This window comes from Mauremys mutica, chromosome 10 (assembly GCF_020497125.1).
Source record: "Mauremys mutica isolate MM-2020 ecotype Southern chromosome 10, ASM2049712v1, whole genome shotgun sequence".
Classification (NCBI taxonomy): domain Eukaryota; kingdom Metazoa; phylum Chordata; order Testudines; family Geoemydidae; genus Mauremys; species Mauremys mutica.
In genome coordinates, this window is record NC_059081.1 from 51,668,172 (window position 1) to 51,685,330 (window position 17,159).

Below are 17,159 nucleotides of genomic sequence, written 5' to 3' on the forward strand. Positions count from 1 at the left end.
CAATGGGTGAGGGAAATGGATGGGGCTGGCTGTGAAAGGGGGACACTTGCTAAAGGACGATGGATAGCCCCTCTCCCTGGGAGAGTCTGGCATCCATTAGCCAGCTGAGGGAGAGAGGTGCTGATTGGCCAGCATTCCCCAGCTCCCAGGATTTAACTCAGCAGCCCCCCTACCCACCCAGACTAGGAATGGGAACCCAGCCTGATGGATGCTGCAGGTCTTGCCGATTGCCTGTTTAGGGGGTCAGGAAGGATTTTTTACCTCCGAGGGCCAATTGGCAGAGGACCGGGGATCTTTCTGCCTTCCTCACAGCACCTGCAAGTGACAGTGGATTGAGTAGGGAACACGTTTAGTACCTAACTGAGGCATTGGGTTGGTGTTGTTTATTCATCGCAACTTGCAGGCGGTTTCCAGTGCAGTTAGGAGAGTGAAATGAACAGTTCCAAGAGGGAAAAAAGGTGGATTTTGATGATGGGCTTTGGGCTCATGTGATAGGTGAGACCTTGTGGTCTTTGCGGGCTGAGGTCTCCATCCTGCTGCACCCTCTGTGCCCCCTGTGGGGGGGTAGGTGAGGACTCAGAGATGAGTGCTGGGGGGCAGGCTGAGGAGAGCCTATTCTCCATTATGGCTTATATGGTAAGCAGCCCTGTAACCCTGGTGCCAATTATGGGCTATATGGTAAGGAGCACTGTAATCTCTGCACTAAAACCAATTAAATGCCTGGTATAGGAGAGTATGGGTGATGGATGCATAATACCTCTCCCTTGTGTTCAAGTTTAATAAAATTTGCGGCCTGCCACTTAATTCTATGAATGTGTCTGTCCTCCTTTTGCCAGTGTCCACACCAAATACCTTTGTAAAATGTCATGATTGACGGAACAATGTGACATCACACATGCTAATTGTGATATCACAGAACAATGTACATTACTATTTTATAACATCTGAAATGAGTGCTACATTCTTCCCAGAGGTCAGACACAATCTCTTCCTAGGATAACTTCAGTCTACGTTTTTTCATGTGGCAAAGTGAATGAGGATTATCAAACAGCAGGTGAGGATGGGGAAGGATGGGGGTTACAACAATAAAATCACATGAAGGCTCAGTGTAGGGATGTGCATGTCGTGGGACATGTAATGAATGACATTGACTTGTAGGCCTCAGAGAAGAGGTGAGTTTCCTGGAGGCTTGTGAAATGAGGACAGAGTAGCGGCTGGGTGGTGTTGGGTATGTATATTGGAGTTGGGATCAGAGCCCATGGGCTTGCTCAGACCATGGTGTTACATATTGCTCTTAAACATGTCTCTGTGTCTCTCCAACAGCTCACTGATCTTCAGTTTGGTGTGGCCCTTTTGGAAAATTCCCAGCACTGGGTAAAGTCACACTCTCTCTCTGGTACATTCATTTGTAGCTGGGTTCTGAAACCCCTATCCAAGGGGCCCTGGCAGTTGCCAGAACTATTTTAAAAAGGGAAATTCTGGGCTCCAGCCAGCAGTGGCCACCATGTGGGGTGCAGGCAGGAGGCCTGAGGATGCCTAAGCATTCCCTATCCCTGTCTGAGCACTTAAGCTGGGGCCTGTGGCACCCTGACACAGAGGAGAAGAGGCACACGGGAAAGTGGTCAGGGAGGACCACAGCCCCTGCAATCAGTAACCCTTTCTTCACCCAGTGGGTCCTTCTCATACCTCACCCAGTTCTCCTCAACCCAGGGAATCCCCTGCTGGCCCCAAACACAGCAGCTTCTCCTGCTGTCCCAGCTCCTCGCCCCAAGATGATTATCCCCTTTCTTCTTCCTCCCCCAGCAGCCACTCTCCCTATTCCCAGGGCCTCCCACTGCTCCCCACTTACCTTTGGGATCTTTGGAAGAGAAGGGCAGTGACTTCCTGCCTCCCGTTCCATCCCATTGTCTTCTGAGGGCAGCTGACTGGCTCCCCACCTGCCACGGGGGGACCCCTTCCTCTCTCCCAATCCTTGAGGAAGGCATATCTTCATGGGAAGGGCAGCTGTCTTCCTTTCCCCTACCACTGCCACATGGTCCAGCCCACAGACTGAGCTGGTGGGACTCTGGCCCTGCACTTTGTAGACCATGCTAAGGAACCTTCCTTGTGCTGAGAAATCCCATCCAGTATGGATGGGACTCCCTAGCACAGGGTAACCCAGCCCCTCTCTGCCTGCAACCTCCCCAGGCACTGTGTCTCCCATCCTGCCGGATACCCAATCACCATTCCTGTCTAACAGCTCCCTGGGGACCTACCCAGCCTTCCTGCTTTCCTGTCTCTCTACCTCTCTGCCATGCCATTAGCCTAGCTTCCTTCCCTGCCTTCCACCCACTCAGCCTCCACCCTACATACACTACCAGATTCCCACCTCAGGAATGACTGAGTGGGAAAGAGTTGGGAGCACCGAAGGAATGGGGGAGAGGGCAGCAGAGACTTGTTAGAGAACAATGAGGGGATGCATTAGAAGGCAAATACCCTTGGGAACTTGAGCTGGGAAACTGAGACCACACTGAGACTAGGCAGGGAGCACGGAAGGAGTCACTGGGAGTTAAGGCCAACTATGGGGAGCAGTAGAGTGTCCTCTAGATGTTTACCCAAACCACCTACTTTAACTCCCAGGTGACAGTCAAATGGAGAGAAACCTGGAGGTCACCAAGGGGAAGAGAGAGAGAGGGAAAGGGGATAAACTAGAGTCAACAATGAGAAAACAAAAGGGGAGCTGCTGTCTAAGGGGAGCTGCAGTGTGCATGTGGTGACAGACTTGCTATTCGCCCTCTCAACACCCTGGAGGGGACCGCCATTTCTACCTCCCCAGTGAAGACAGCCATGGGGGCGGGGTGGTGGTTTTCTTTAGGGACAGATTATAGGAGAGTGTCATGGGGTGGTTGGCTTCTGGAAGTTGATGAGCATCCACTTTCTGGATCTTTATCCAAACCTCCTGAGAATTCACTAGAATACCCCATGGACAGCAAGTCCCTGTACAATTGAGCCCCACCTTACGTAGGTGCTTGCATTCATGCTGGGATTTGCTCCTCCACTGCAGATGATCAGTATGAATAGCCACCTAATAGAGACTGCGCCCTGGCAATTTTACAGATGCACTGCCTTGCGGGGACTTACCCACCTCTGGTGGCACTTACCTCCTGCAGTGAGATCTCCATAAAAGATGTTCCCTGGCACAATGTGCTGAGAATAAAAAAAAAAAAAAAAAAGCTATTCTCCCCACTCTGAAATGTGCAGAGTCACTAATGACTCCATAAATCCATGCCCTCCGGTGCTGAAACTCAAGAGGTTATATTTTTATTGAGATGAAAGGTCAGTCATCTCACAAAGAATGCATTTTCCATCATGCAGCAGAGACCATTTTCTGGACAACCCTTTTGGAGTGAAATGTACACTGCTAAGGCTGGTTTTATTTAACCCCTGATTTTTATAAAGCTCAGAAGCTTGAAACCAAAATTTGGTTCTTAACAACAACAAAAGCCCTTGATTCTTGCAAAGCCATGTGCACTGGTTAGTGAAAGATGGATCCTGGATGGTGAAGCTGCTATCGCTGATTTTGGTTGGTTTAAACAACAACAATAGAAGCATTTGTCTAACAGGATGGGTTTGGTATGTATCTCTCTGGGAGCCATTCCATTGACTTCAGTGGAAGTTTGAGTCAGACTTCATTTGAATAAGAGAAACTTTAAAGGTCTTATTAAAAAGTGTTTCAGGCTCTTTCCCCCATAAGTGAAAGATTCTTTGTAAGTGAGGGTTTGGCAATGGAGATATATAGCAGAGATTTGGGGCCTGGGTTAAGAATAGTTGCTAACTTTTTATGTGCAGTTCTCAGGTTCCTTTTGGAGCTGGAAATACAAAATGTCCCCATTTTTAGCAAAATAATCTATCATTTTCCAGCTTTATGCTGCTCTGATTGAGCCCAAGACAAAGTTTTGGCCCTAGAATCAGATCTGGATTTTGAACATCTCCAAAGTAGGAGACTGTTCAGATCCCAGGTTCCAAAAGGAGGGAATCTCCCTCCAAATGAGTGAGGTGAGGAGCAACCTAGGAAATGGTGTTTGAAAACAGGCTGAAGAGCAGTGGGAAAGAGATTAAAAAGGTCTCCTCCAGCCCCCCAAAGCCCTGGCCACGGCCCCTCTTATAAATGCTACTGGGTGACTCAGACTCAGACGCTTTTTGGCAGAAAGGAATCAGGGAGCAGCACAGAAAGTCAGCCACATGGGAACTTCAGAGTTTATTATAGTCCATTAGGGAGTAGGTGACACAAAGATCTTTGCTGCTATTTGTCCCACCATCTCACCCGTATGCTGCCGCCTTCAGGCGTTGTGGTGAAGTCCAAATCTGCCTGCAGGGGGGACTATCTCCTTCCTGCTGCCACTGGTAAGTTGATGGTACTCCAATAGTCCCTGTGGTAAATGCTTCTTTAAACAGCCCCATTTGTCATTCTTGCCACTAGCTCAGCATGGTCCTGGTCCCTTGAAATCCAACCTTCAGCAGCTTCATAGGGTGGTTGGGCCTTTAACCTTCTTCTAGCAACATGTAGTCCCATCATTGCTTTAAATCTTACTATCAGCTTCATGTGGCTGTTGCACCTGTAAATGACCCTAGTCCTTTCCAGCTCCTCATTGTCAATATCTGTTTAACATGCTGCTCCACAGGGTTGGTGCCCCAGCTGTCCCTGCACGTGTCCTAGGGCTGGAATATATGGGGGAGCTTTGCCCTTTTAGACATCCCCTTTCAGCCAGCAGTTCTTGGCCACCTGTCCCACCCCAGGCCGGGAAGCTGGACTGAACTGGAGTAGCTGGGCGATGAGGGTTTTGCAGGGCTCAGGCAGAGGAGGAAGACCATCAGGGTAGAGGACACCCTTCTTCTGGCGGCGGGGCATGCTGTGGATGTGGGTATCATCAAAGGGCATGCAGCCAGTCACCATCACATAGAGCACCACCCCCAAGCTCCATATGTCGTACTTCTTGGCATCGTAGGGAATGCCCAGCAGCACCTCGGGGGAGGCATAGGCAGCTGATCCGCAGTAGGTGGTGCTCAGGTCTGGGTAGCCATGTGCCTCCTTGCCAAAGCCAAAGTCAGTGAGCTTTGCTCGGCGGCCGTCAGAGGTGAGCAAGACGTTCTCACACTTGAGGTCCCGGTGCACCAGGTTCCGGTCATGAAGATAGCGCACAGCACCCACGATCTGTCCAAAGATGTCCCGGGCCTCTGGGACACAAGGTAGTTTCCCCAGTCGCTGCACCAGCTGGAGCAGATCAGTGGATGCTGCTTCCATCACAATGTAGAGTTTCCCATTGCAGACCTCGATGAACTCAAAGACCCGCACGATATTGGGGTGCCGGATCACCCGCAGGATGGAGAGCTCCCGTGGTAGAAACTTGTGTACAAAATCGGGGGGTGCCCGGCGCCGATCCACCACCTTGATAGCTAGTGGGCCCTTGTACTTGGCTGAGGTGGCCACCCTCACCTTGGAGTAACTGCCCTCACCCAGGGTCTGGCCTAGCTTGTAGCCAAGCTCGTTAAGCAGTTTGTCTCCTCCGGAGGTTCTTGACATGGTGCAGTGTGGCTTGATGGGTTCTGATGGGTTTGATTGGGGCTGGTGTTTTGCTCCAGGGATTGAAAGCTTTAACCCATTGTGCGTGGCAGCTGTTGACTTTCACCCCCCCGTGTTCCCACTGGGTACTTGGTCCAGGGACATCACTGCTCACCCGGGTATTGTGATGTGCTAGGAGTGTCATAGGTCACTCCCTTTGTGCATTGCCAAGGGTGTCAAGTTAGCTCCCTTTCCTTCCTCCGCTCTTTGGGATCCTGGGCATATCATGTACAAAAGCAAGGGGAAAGCTCCTCATGTTAATTTTCTTGAGGTTATTGTCCCTTCCACTTGAGTTTGGGCTAGGCTTCTTGGAATAATAAGAGCCTAGTCATGAGCATTCTGGAAGGAGCAATTAATTTTTGGTTTTTGCCAGACTGATGCATATTCTGCACAGAAAACTAGATATATTCAAATCAGGATTTACACAAAGTGGTGCAAAAAGAATGGTTTTATACCCTGCCAAACTGCAAGTTGTTTTGGGTGACAGTGAATATTTATTTTGTAATTCTGAGGCTGTGTTACCGGAAGATTTTAAACCAATTGAATTTAGCCAGTGATGTTGCCTACAAATGCTGCTCTTAATTTAAAACCTTTATTTTTAATTTATCTGTTCTGGTAATTAAGCCCTAAAGGAGGTTCCAGGGAAGGCCGCAGCTAGCTAACTTTCCCTTGAAAGAACACAGATATAGGCCTCTGATCAAGAATAGACAGTCAAGCAGCGAATCTTCAAAAAGAAAAGTAGTATTTATTTAGAAGTGAGTCGTTCCAGTAAAAGAGTAGAGATAGATAAAATAAGATTACAGTTAAAAAGGGAATGAAGCGATGCGACAAATAAAAATGCAACACTACAATAACAATTTCAATTTAACTCTATGGCATATAACAATATAATCATTCACGTAATACTCTATACTTATAACAATATAATAATTGAACATGTAACAATATATTAATTAAACATTCAATATTAAATACTTAGAACTAAGCACCTAGGAAGCGCTGGCCTGGTGGTTACTAAATGGGTAGAAGCAGATCTCACTCAGACAGAAACATCCAACTTTATTTACACTTGCAGCCCCTAATAAAAGAAAGATTGGACGTACAGGGGCTTTCTTAACAATCCCTCTGAATTGTCTTCGAGGGCCTTATGCTCAGTCTATGTTTTGGGAGCGCTGGTAGCAATCTGTGCTGTTGTTCAAGCGGCTGCCTGCCTCCACTGAGGTAAAGTTTCTTCTCAGGGAGCAGATACAGAAGCCTGCTTGGTTGCTGCTGAGGTAGTTGCTGCGGTGGCCTTGGCTGGCTGGGTGGCAGAAACAGCCATTGCCAGGGGCAACCTTGGAACCCTGAGTGTACTGCTGTTACTGCTGCTGCAAGAGCTGCCTGGGAACGATGCTAGCGAGCGTGGGTTGCGGGGTTGTCGTAGCTGCCTGGGAACGATGCTAGCGAGCGTGGGTTGCGGGGTTGTCGTAGCTGCCTGGGAACGATGCTAGCGAGCGTGGGTTGCGGGGTTGTCGTAGCTGCCTGGGAACGATGCTAGCGAGCGTGGGTTGCGGGGTTGTCGTAGCTGCTTGGGAACGATGCTAGCGAGTGTGGGTTGCGGGGTTGTCGTAGCTGCCTGGGAACGATGCTAGCGAGCGTGGGTTGCGGGGTTGTCGTAGCTGCCTGGGAACGATGCTAGCGAGCGTGGGTTGCGGGGTTGTCGTAGCTGCTTGGGAGCGATGCTAGCGAGCGTGGGTTGCGGTGCTGTTGTTGTTGCTTTGCTAGGATGGAAAGGCCATTAGCTACTTACAGAAGCCATTGCTATGGCTTGGGGTGCTGCTGCAGTCGTAGCTGCTTTCAGAGCCGCCCAGAGGATTCAGGAGGCCTGGGGTCTTTGGCGGTGGGGGCCCCCCACTTTGGCCGTAATTCGGGGGTTTTCCCTGGAGCGGAAGGACCCCCCGCTGCCGAATTGTGGCCGAAGACCCGGAGTGGAAGAAGCTCCAGGGGCCCGGGCCCTGCGAGAGTTTTCTGGGGCCCCCGGAGCAAGTGAGGGATCTTGCTCCAGGGGCCCCGAAAAACTCTTGTGGGTGCCCCTGTGGGGCCCGGGGCCAGGGGCAAATTGTCCCACTTGCCCCCCCCCGGGCGGCCCTGGCTGCTTTGTGAGTGATGGCTGCCAGCGAGCGTTGTCTGAGGCTAGCGAGCGCTGTCAGTGCTTGTGATCGTGGGTAGTTAGCTACTCTGCTGCTCTAAGGCAATAGTTAGCTTTCTTACCCAGCAGGGTCCCACTGGTGTGGTCGGGGCGGTACTAGGCATTTTGCTGCCCCAAGCACGGCAGGCTGGCTGCCTTCGGCGGCGTGCCTGCGGGAGGTCCCCAGTCCTGCGGATTCGGCGGCGCCGAAGGCAACCTGGCTGCCGCCCTCGCGGGGACCGGCAGAGCGCCCCCCTGTGGCTTGCCAGCCCAGGCATGCGCTTGGCGTGTTGGTGCCTGGAGCTGCCCCTGGGTGTGGTTGCTGCAGCTCTGTGAGTGTCTTCTTTCTTCCAGGTGTCCTGCAGCTTTCCACTCTCCTTCAGGTCCTTGTCCCCTACAAGGTTTTAGTCTGCTCTCTATCTCCTTTATATACGATTTGCAATGCATTGGCTGAATTACGATGATAAATTATAGCTAATCAGCTTTCAGGGATTTGCATACGCTAAATTATATCACGTGTACGGACATGTGACAGTCAAGCTCAGCCAATCAGTTTCCATTGATTAGCATGTGTTAATTGTATGCTAATTGGTCATGTGTCCTAGTAGCTCCTCCTCCTATCATAGAGCTCTATGGGCTCAATGTGTTCCTATGGAGTTTTTCAGCTGACTTTTGGATGAACCCTACCTACTTCCTGTTTGGAAGTGCCATGTATTCCTATGGACTTCAATGTATCTCTATGGGATTTTGCTGAGTCATTCCCCACAGGAAGTAAAATTATTACATCATAGGCAATGGACTCCTGGGTGCCCTAGAAATGGGATCTCCCACTGTATTACATCACCCTATAGCCGCCATTACTAGATTTTCTAATTTAAACTATTCTTAATTTTTATTTAATTACAGGTTTATTCCTAAAGCTAATTACTGTTCTGAGCATTCCAAAGGGTCCTGATACTATCACCACTCATTTTGTGTTCAATTAAGCAGTGTATAATTTTTCCAAATTTACATCCCATCCTGAAGTTTTCTGCAAATTTCCAATTCAAAGTGTTGTAAGGCATTTTGGGCAACTGAGACAAAATCTCTGGTCACAGCTGGAGAAGCGTATTTACCAGCTATGGTTGTTCCTCCTAAGGGTTTAGAGGAGGACTCTCAATTTATCTTCCAGTGAAGAATCCCCAAAGAACTCCTACTTGCCTAAGTTCTTGAACTTGAAATCATAGTCCTTTGAATTAAAAAAAAAAATACTTGGGGCTGCATAAGAAAATTCAAACCAGAGGCCTCTTAGAGACCTACTGAATTTTAGATTTTTAATTTTGTTGGGGCAATGATCATTGTTCTGAGGACACATTTGAATAAATGTACTATGTATTTTAGAATATGTACTATTGATAGCATATATTTATATAAAATGTTTTAACTCCCCTCTTCAGTTTTTCTTTTCATGAGCACTCATTTGCTGAAGGTAAATGGTCGTTGTGGTTCTTGGTATAAATAAATGTAGCTTGTCTGGATTCTGTGTGTGTATTTTCTAATTTTTTAATTAGACACCCTGAACAGCCCAAGGAGGCAACAAGATACTTCAGCCCTAGGTACTGAAGAGAATAGGGGATTTGAACAGTCACCCGGAATCCTTGCCTACACATGCATAATGTCACTGGTAGCCGTAAGTAAGGGCAACAAAAGGGGCATCTGATGCCTCCAGCTACCCAAATGGGCCACTTGTTACTAACTCAATGGGGCAGGGAGGAGGGGAATAAAACACAGCCCCACCAAGGGAAGTGAAGAATACTATATCTAACTGAACCGGGGGGAGGGGATTTGGAGAGGCAGGAAGCAATTACCTGAGTTGAGACCTGGTGGGAACTGCAGCATTAGCCACCCTACTTTTGAGAAGAGTAAAGTGAGATCTTTAATGACCTCTGTTTTGGGTCTCATGTGAAAGACATCAGCAAAAATGCCCCTCAAACAGCCTGCCAGATTTCAGATCCAGTAACTGACTCAGAGGAAAGAGCGCTGTCTACCTTCAGTTCTTAAGCACTGTTGTTTTTTCAAGATATTCCAAGGTTCTAATCCATGTTAGGGAACAGCTACCTGAAAATTGTATTTTTTTTTTTTAGTTTATAAAAAAAAGTCTGAAACTATTATTACTGAAACTTTTGTATTTAAGACAGAAACTACAGAAGTTTTTTTTCTCCTGCTGACAACAGTTCATCTTAATTAATTAACCTCTTAGAGTTGGTTGGGCAACTCCCACCTTTTCATGTTGTCTGTATGTATATATATCTCCTCAGTATATGTTCCATTCTATGCATCCGATGAAGTGGGCTGTAGCCCACGAAAGCTTATGCTCAAATAAATTTGTTAGTCTCTAAGGTGCACAAGTACTCCTGTTATTTTTGCGGATACAGACTAACACGGCTGCTACTCTGAAACCTATCTTTTCTTCTCTAAATCCTTTTGCAAATACAGGAATTCACTGTGCTTTGAAAGCACAGCTTTTTATTAGACATGATTAGGGTGACCAGACATTCCAGTAAAATCGGGACGGTCCCGATATTTAGGTGTTTGTCCCGATATTTCGCTCTGCTGGCAGCATTGCCCCCTCCCTTTTTTGGCTCCCCCCCAATTTGTCCCGCTATTTTATTCCTCTCATCTGGTCACCCTAGGTACGATGCAGAGAAGCATCACTCCAGTAACAGCGCGAGGAGTCATCCAGCTTCAGCCAGGCACCACACTGCCTGAAATGCCTTGAGACAGGGGAGCAAAATAAATGCTGCACTACTCAGTTACAGGGTGAAATATTTGCTTCCTCCAGTGTGCGGACAACTCTGCTGGCTGGTGGGGTGAGAAGTGGGTCCCTTACTCCCATTCCATCCTCATCTTCTTTGAAGAGTGTGGAGTCAGTGTAGCTACTAGGGTATCACATCCGTATGGAGGCATAAGGGAGGAGGTTTCTTGTCTCCTATGTCCATGTGGTGCCGGATGCAAACTGGCCCACAGACTCTTTCCATGCAGGCAGTCTAATGAACGAACTTAGAATTCCTGCTTCTGAAGTGGTTAAGTCATAAACTTCTTTCTGCAGAAGAATTTGCCCAGTTTCCTGGTTTCACTGAATGACATTGGCAGCATGGGGGTGGGAAAGAAGAAAATGAAGAAGAAACAATTGGCCGAGCTACTGAAGATGACAATTAAAAAAAGAGAAAAGAAATCCAGGAACAAAACCTGACAAAAATTCAAGTTAGGAAAGAACTGCAGCTTGAACCATATGCCACGAATGCTTTTATTTAAGCACAGAAAAAACAGCACAGCACTCAATAGGCCAAAGAGCTGTGGAAAGTCATTTATTTCTGCGGGCTACAGATTAATTCCTGGCACTTACAGTTAGACTGTGATTCATAACCACAGTGACTTCAGATGAGGTTCAGGCTGCACTTTCAATAAGAAGTGAGCACTCCTAGATGACTAAACATCACTGAGCTGAAAAAATAGATTTGAGGATTTTTTATGAGGGAAGATGATGCCCCAGGTTCCCATTGGTTACATAGATTCTCTTCTTGTTATATCACTGCCACTGAGAAATGCAATTCTCAGTTGACAGGTAGGTACCATTACATATGTGTGCAGGCATAGAGGTTCTGATGATGCACAGTACTTTGGGCTAAAGCAGGACTTGAACTGTAGGCTGTACAGCGGTGGAATACATGGTGATCACGGGGGGTCCATGGCAGAATCCTCTTTTAGGGGAAGCCTGTTTGTGATGTTCCCAGAAGAGATGTGGCCCGAAGCACCGTGGGAGAAAAAAATGAAGTAGCTACTACGAACAATACCCAAATGGTAAAGGTTGCTGTGGCTTTGTATCTTGTAATACTGGTAAACCTACATCTGCTGAAGTGAGCTCCCAGTTTTAATGTTTCCAACGAACTTGGTTGAGACTGCTCTACTCGGATTCAGATTAGCAACTGAGCTGTTCTCTCAGCCATTCTCTACTCAGAACAATACCTAGCCATTAGAAACCATAGAACTGTTATACATCCAAAGGTCACATAAGGTGATGCCATGGTGGGTAGGAGAGAAGAGCCCAGCTGAAAAATAGGGCCGGGAAGGGCTTCTTCCCCAGATGGGGAATCTTGGGGTATCCAATGTGATACTAACATATATTTCTGATCTTGCTGTAAACCCAAGGCTAAACTGATGTTAGTTGTTCTTGTTCATGGTCCAGACATTCTTGTGCAGCTCTAGTCTTAGCCTGGTTCCTAACCCACAGTCTGCAGTATGACACGTGACTTTCAGAAAAAGCACTGAATTGAAACGGCAAGAGGAAGGAATGAGATATTTCTTCTTTGGAGAACACCATTAGACAGAGAAGAAGGAGCTCTGGGTTTATCTTTCTGTGCTGTGCTTGGACTTGTATTTTTTGTTTCCTTTGATTTTTTGGCTCTAAGTTTCTTAGCATAAAAATGTGCCCAAAATCTGTTTTGCTTCCATCCCTCCACCTCAGATTGTGCAATCAGTACTATAAATATTTAGCCAAAGTCAATACATTGTAGTGGCGTTGACAGACATGGCAATATTCTGGCTCAACCTCATTGTATTAAGTTTAACATCTTTGGAGTTCATTGTATTAAAAATGCAAATGTTTATGTACTATTGTGAGACAGTTTGGAACGTTAATAGGAGGAAGACATGATTAATGCAAGCTCTAGGAAGCATTATAAACCTCAAAGAACTGTTTGGGACAATGTGTGTAAAGTGAGTTTTCTATTAAGTATTTGGGAGGAGGGAAATGCAAAGTCTCACCTCCAAAACCAGCCTTTTGAAACATGCTAGGGAGAGAAACTGATTGATTGAGCTAGAGTTTCCAGGCAAAGACCTTTGAACTGTATAAAGGATGGATTAAACTTTTCATGAGGGTTCCTGTTCTGGACAAAGGGTTTTATGAATTTGAAACCACAGGAACACCTCTGTGGGGAGATTTGAAGGACTGCTCACCTGATAAGCTTATTAGCAAGCATGTGAATATATATGTGAACCATTATAAATTTATTATGTATTCTTCATCAATTAAACATTATTGTAGGGAGGTGGAATCCAGTTCTGGTTTAAATAAAATCCCCATTATGTGGTGGGTTTTTTTTTTTGTTTTGTTTTTTTGGACAACCAGCTGTATTATCTCGGCTACCATTAAATAACCTTTTATCATGATGTAAAACCTCCCTTTTGTCAGCTCTGGCCTGCTGTTTAAATTATACTACCACTGCGATGGATCATTACTAAATCTTGTTCAGTAGTTCTGGGAGGGACATAGTGACCCTCAGATGTATTACAAATTATAACACAATAACCCTCCTCTGAGAGGTCTGTTTACAATTGCATGACAGTCACTACATAAGTGCAAGGTATTTTGTAACCACAAAACCCAGAACTGTTTTATCTTGATGAGAGCATGACCAACAAACAAGTCAGTGCCTCTTATGCCCCTTGGAGGAGCATCAGGGCAGTGAGAGAGAAAGAAGTTGGTGTATAATTGGGAGGCCCCTGTCATGTGGCTGGAGGATGTTTTGACTTTCTGTATTAGGTCATCATTGGAATCTTACCCCAGGGAGGCTGCACAGATGTATATTCCTTTCATTAGGGAATGGGAGGGGCTTCCCTTGTGAGACGATCACTCCTGTGGTGGAGTTAGTAGCTGGGAATTCAAAAGCAGATTAATCTCAACATTCAGACTAATCATGTCTCTGTGCTGTGTGTTTTGCTGTGACTGCCCTCTCCCTGAGCTCCCAGATTGCTAGAACTATGTCAGTTTAATTATTGGACTCTGAAGTACCAGCTGTCATTCACTACAGCAAACAACTGAGCTAACAAAACAGTCATGAGAACTTGTTTACTTAGGATCATTAGTCCACTTCTTTGCATTCTTATTTAGCTCTGAAGTCCCTATTATGCTGGACTGTGGTTTATTTCAAAGGAAACCTCTATTTTCCATTTAGTTCTAAAATGTTCTAATTTTTTAATTATGAACAACATTTTTATGTACTGTGGGCCAAACTTTACTGTTCTTCCTTAAGTGAAGACAACACATGGTGTGGCTGAACAGAGAGTGCAGCATTTGCCCCTGTATTTGGAATTAATCATTTTAGTAAAGTGTTTCCTGGAGGTTTCACACATGGCATCAGATAAGAAAGTGATGATAATTTGTAAAAACTAATTTTAGGATAACCACACCATTAGCAAAAATTGTATATAAAGCAGTTTCTCCATATTAATGATAGGCAAACCTCAAAAGGTTTGGGGCTTCCAGTCAATCAGATAAGGACACGACAGCTTACATATTTACCTAAAGTTTATTTTAAATCTCCAAAGCTTTTAGGACTAAGTGTATTATAAAGTACCATGGAAAGTTAGCTGGGGTGTATTCAATGTATGAAAAATGTATATCACATGAGTTGCTTGTCTTATGTCCCAGTCCTATGATCAGACCCATGTAGATGGGCCATGAGGAGTCTCACTGAAATCAACGGGGCTCTGCATGGGCTCAAGGGTTGGCTGGCATGGATCTGATTGTAGGGCTGGTGGGTTGGGGGATTTCTTGTGTGAGTGAACACTACCTGGTACGCCACTGGCATACAAAAAACTAATTTTAACAATTTCTATTAATGGAAGAACTGTAGCACCTGGTTCTGACTAGCGCGCTATGCCTTGGGCTCTGATCCTGCAAGTTACAATGTGTGAATGTACCCGCATAGAGCCTCTTTGACTTCGGCGAGGCTTCAGGTGAGTTGAAGGGGTTCTGCCCATGTTGTAACTTGCAGGATCAGGGCTCTAGGTATTTCTAAGGCACCAATCACCTCTCTATCTAATCTTTGTGGTATCTCACTGATCAGCACCTGTATATGTAGATAAACACCTACATAAGAATTGAAGGCAACTGACAGTTTAAGGTCTCTAAGTCAGAATATTATGTAAGACAGTGCAAATGGGCACCATAAATTATTCCTCTTCATCTGTGTTTGAATAATTGGGATCCTATTGCTGGCCATAAATGGGATGATTAGCTTTTTAAAAAGAGTTTTTCCTCATTTTTCTGGTGTTTAGTATTTCTGAATTTTATTTTATTTTTTGGTCATTTGGAAAGAGAGCCCTGGGCTGAAAAGACAACAGCTTGTCTTCATTGTTGACGGTCCATATGAAACATTGTGACTAGGTTAGTGCTGGCATTAAGATTTGTATTGGTCTGGCTCTGCAGGCAGAATCACATGCTGTACCTTTTTGAGTCCAATAGCGTGCACTCAGGTTATTACCCAAATACAAGTGAGGTTAGGATTGTAACACGGGGCAGACATGTTTTGATAGGAGATAACAAGGAAGCAACACTGCCCATAGTAGCAGGTGTTATTTCTTTCAAAAATGTTATTCTCCTTTTTTTTAAACTGCAAAATGCTATTCATCAACTAATCTCAGAACTGTTAAAATAACTGAGCACACCCAGTGCTGGTTCGGTGCAGTTGGAAAACAAGAAGACCCTTTAAAAGGGATGTACCAGGTAGTAGAGGAACAACAAACCCAGACCGTTCAAAGACACTTCATTGCCTGGGTTCCTTTTCTGCAGTAGAACTGCTGCTCCAAATCTACTATAACTGCAGGTGTGATTATTCCTGTTGGTTTATTTTAGCCCAGTAATGCTGTGGTTTGGCAGAGCTGTACTTGCTGAAGCAGAAACAAACGTAACTGAGCACAGAGCCTTGTCTATGAATGTTTTATGAAAATGTGTGTGTGGAGGCAGCAGCAACAGCAGCCTGAGGCAGAGTCTGATGTTGTTGGAGGTTCTCCGGTCCCTTTGAGCAGTAACAGCAGTGGTGATCATAGAGAAAGGCAGGATTGTGTTTGGTTTGAAAGTCAATACAGGTAAGATAGATATGGTAATTTGTATAATTTTCCATTTTTTTGCCCAAGAACTGGGTGGTGATCAAAATACTCCGAGCTGGGTTTTCCCCCCCTTTCCTATGCATATCAAAAGATTTTGTAACTTGCTTTTTTTTTTTCTTTTTTTTTTACTGTTCAGGAGTAGGTGTGATCCTCACCTGGGTTCTGTCCCTTTGGCTGTCTTTCTCTTTCAGCCTCTCTAAAAAGGAGTGAGAGAGACTGATGGTTGTGATTGGTGTGACCCTGAGACCTCCCCAATCCCAAAGGTGGTATGTAATATGTCATTGGAACACTAGTAACTCAATGATCATTAATGATATATGTACAACCACACACGACCTTACAGATATGTGCTGCAAATGTGTTCTTAAAGTGTATTTGTTGATCAATGCCTAAGTTACTCTTGTTCCAGACAAAGGAATATGGTTCCACCTGCTTGAGCATGTCTCCAATGTAAGTTAGGCAAAGAAAAGCACATTGACATGCATGGTAAACCAAGCCATCAGAAAAGTAAGCAGGGAAAGCTGAATACTTAACATATGGAGACTGTACCCCAAGGGAAGCCTTCCAGCCTCTTGAAGCAGGGTCAATGAACTTGGGAAGACAGCACGGCATCTATACCCCAACAAGAGAGTGAAGTGTTGGCTGGGTTTACTTTCCAAAGAATACATTTCTAAGGTTCACTGGGACTATGAAAAGAAAGAGGAGAGATCCCCACAATTATCCTTTACTGGGCAGAGACATGAGGCCAGGGCCCTTGTACAGATGAGAAAAGTACATCTGGGTTGAAGTTTTTGGAAACTGAATATAGGTGACAAACCTGGTTAGGCAAAGTTTGGAACTTGCTGAAGTAAAATTTTAGTTTTAGAAGAGTATTTTTACTTTTGTTTGTTTGTAACCACTTCTATCCTTACTCCTTGTACTTAATGTACCTATACATGGGTATATCACCTATACTCATGACTTGTTGTTTAAGAAACTTGTTTTAGTTTTACTATAAACCAGTCGAGTGCCTGGGCTGAAGGGAAAGGTATACTAACCCCAGTTAAGTTAACAGGCTGCAGTATATCGTCTCTTTAAAAGAGCAACAAATGTAATGACTTCGGTCACTGTTCAGTAGGGGGCTGGACACCACAGGACCAGGTCCGGCTTTAGGGAGATTCCACTGATTCCTGGGAATTGGGCCCCACAGCGTCCAGAAGAGGGGCCCCGCACCCTCTGCCGAAGTGCTGCTGGAATCAGTGGCAACCGATTGAGCTGCCACCGAATTGCCGCTGCTGTCTTCGGCAGCAGCTCAATTGCTACCGCTGTCTTTGGCGGCATTTTGGCGGCAGCTCTTTTGAATTGGGCCCTGCATGTCCTAAAGCCAGCCCTGCATAGGACAGATGGTTTTGGGGAAATTCAGGATGGGGAGTGTGTTGGCCTCACTCTGTGAAAAGTAATGGCAGTGGAAGCCAGGATGTGACC

General features: G+C 45.8%; 1 protein-coding gene and 1 long non-coding RNA gene across 2 annotated transcripts; one reads left to right on the forward strand and one right to left on the reverse strand.

The window, feature by feature from the left end:
• Nucleotides 1–944: 944 nt before the first annotated feature.
• On the forward strand, nt 945–16,248 carry LOC123378284. Its single transcript, XR_006582540.1, has 3 exons — nt 945–1,054; nt 15,442–15,674; nt 15,887–16,248. It is a non-coding gene; the product is annotated as an uncharacterized LOC123378284 (long non-coding RNA).
• Nucleotides 4,221–5,711, reverse strand: LOC123378283 (testis-specific serine/threonine-protein kinase 6-like). The gene has a single exon (XM_045031879.1). The coding sequence runs from the start codon at nt 5,558–5,560 to the stop codon at nt 4,727–4,729; it is 834 nt and encodes a 277-aa protein (XP_044887814.1). The 5' UTR covers nt 5,561–5,711; the 3' UTR covers nt 4,221–4,726.
• Nucleotides 16,249–17,159: the final 911 nt, after the last annotated feature.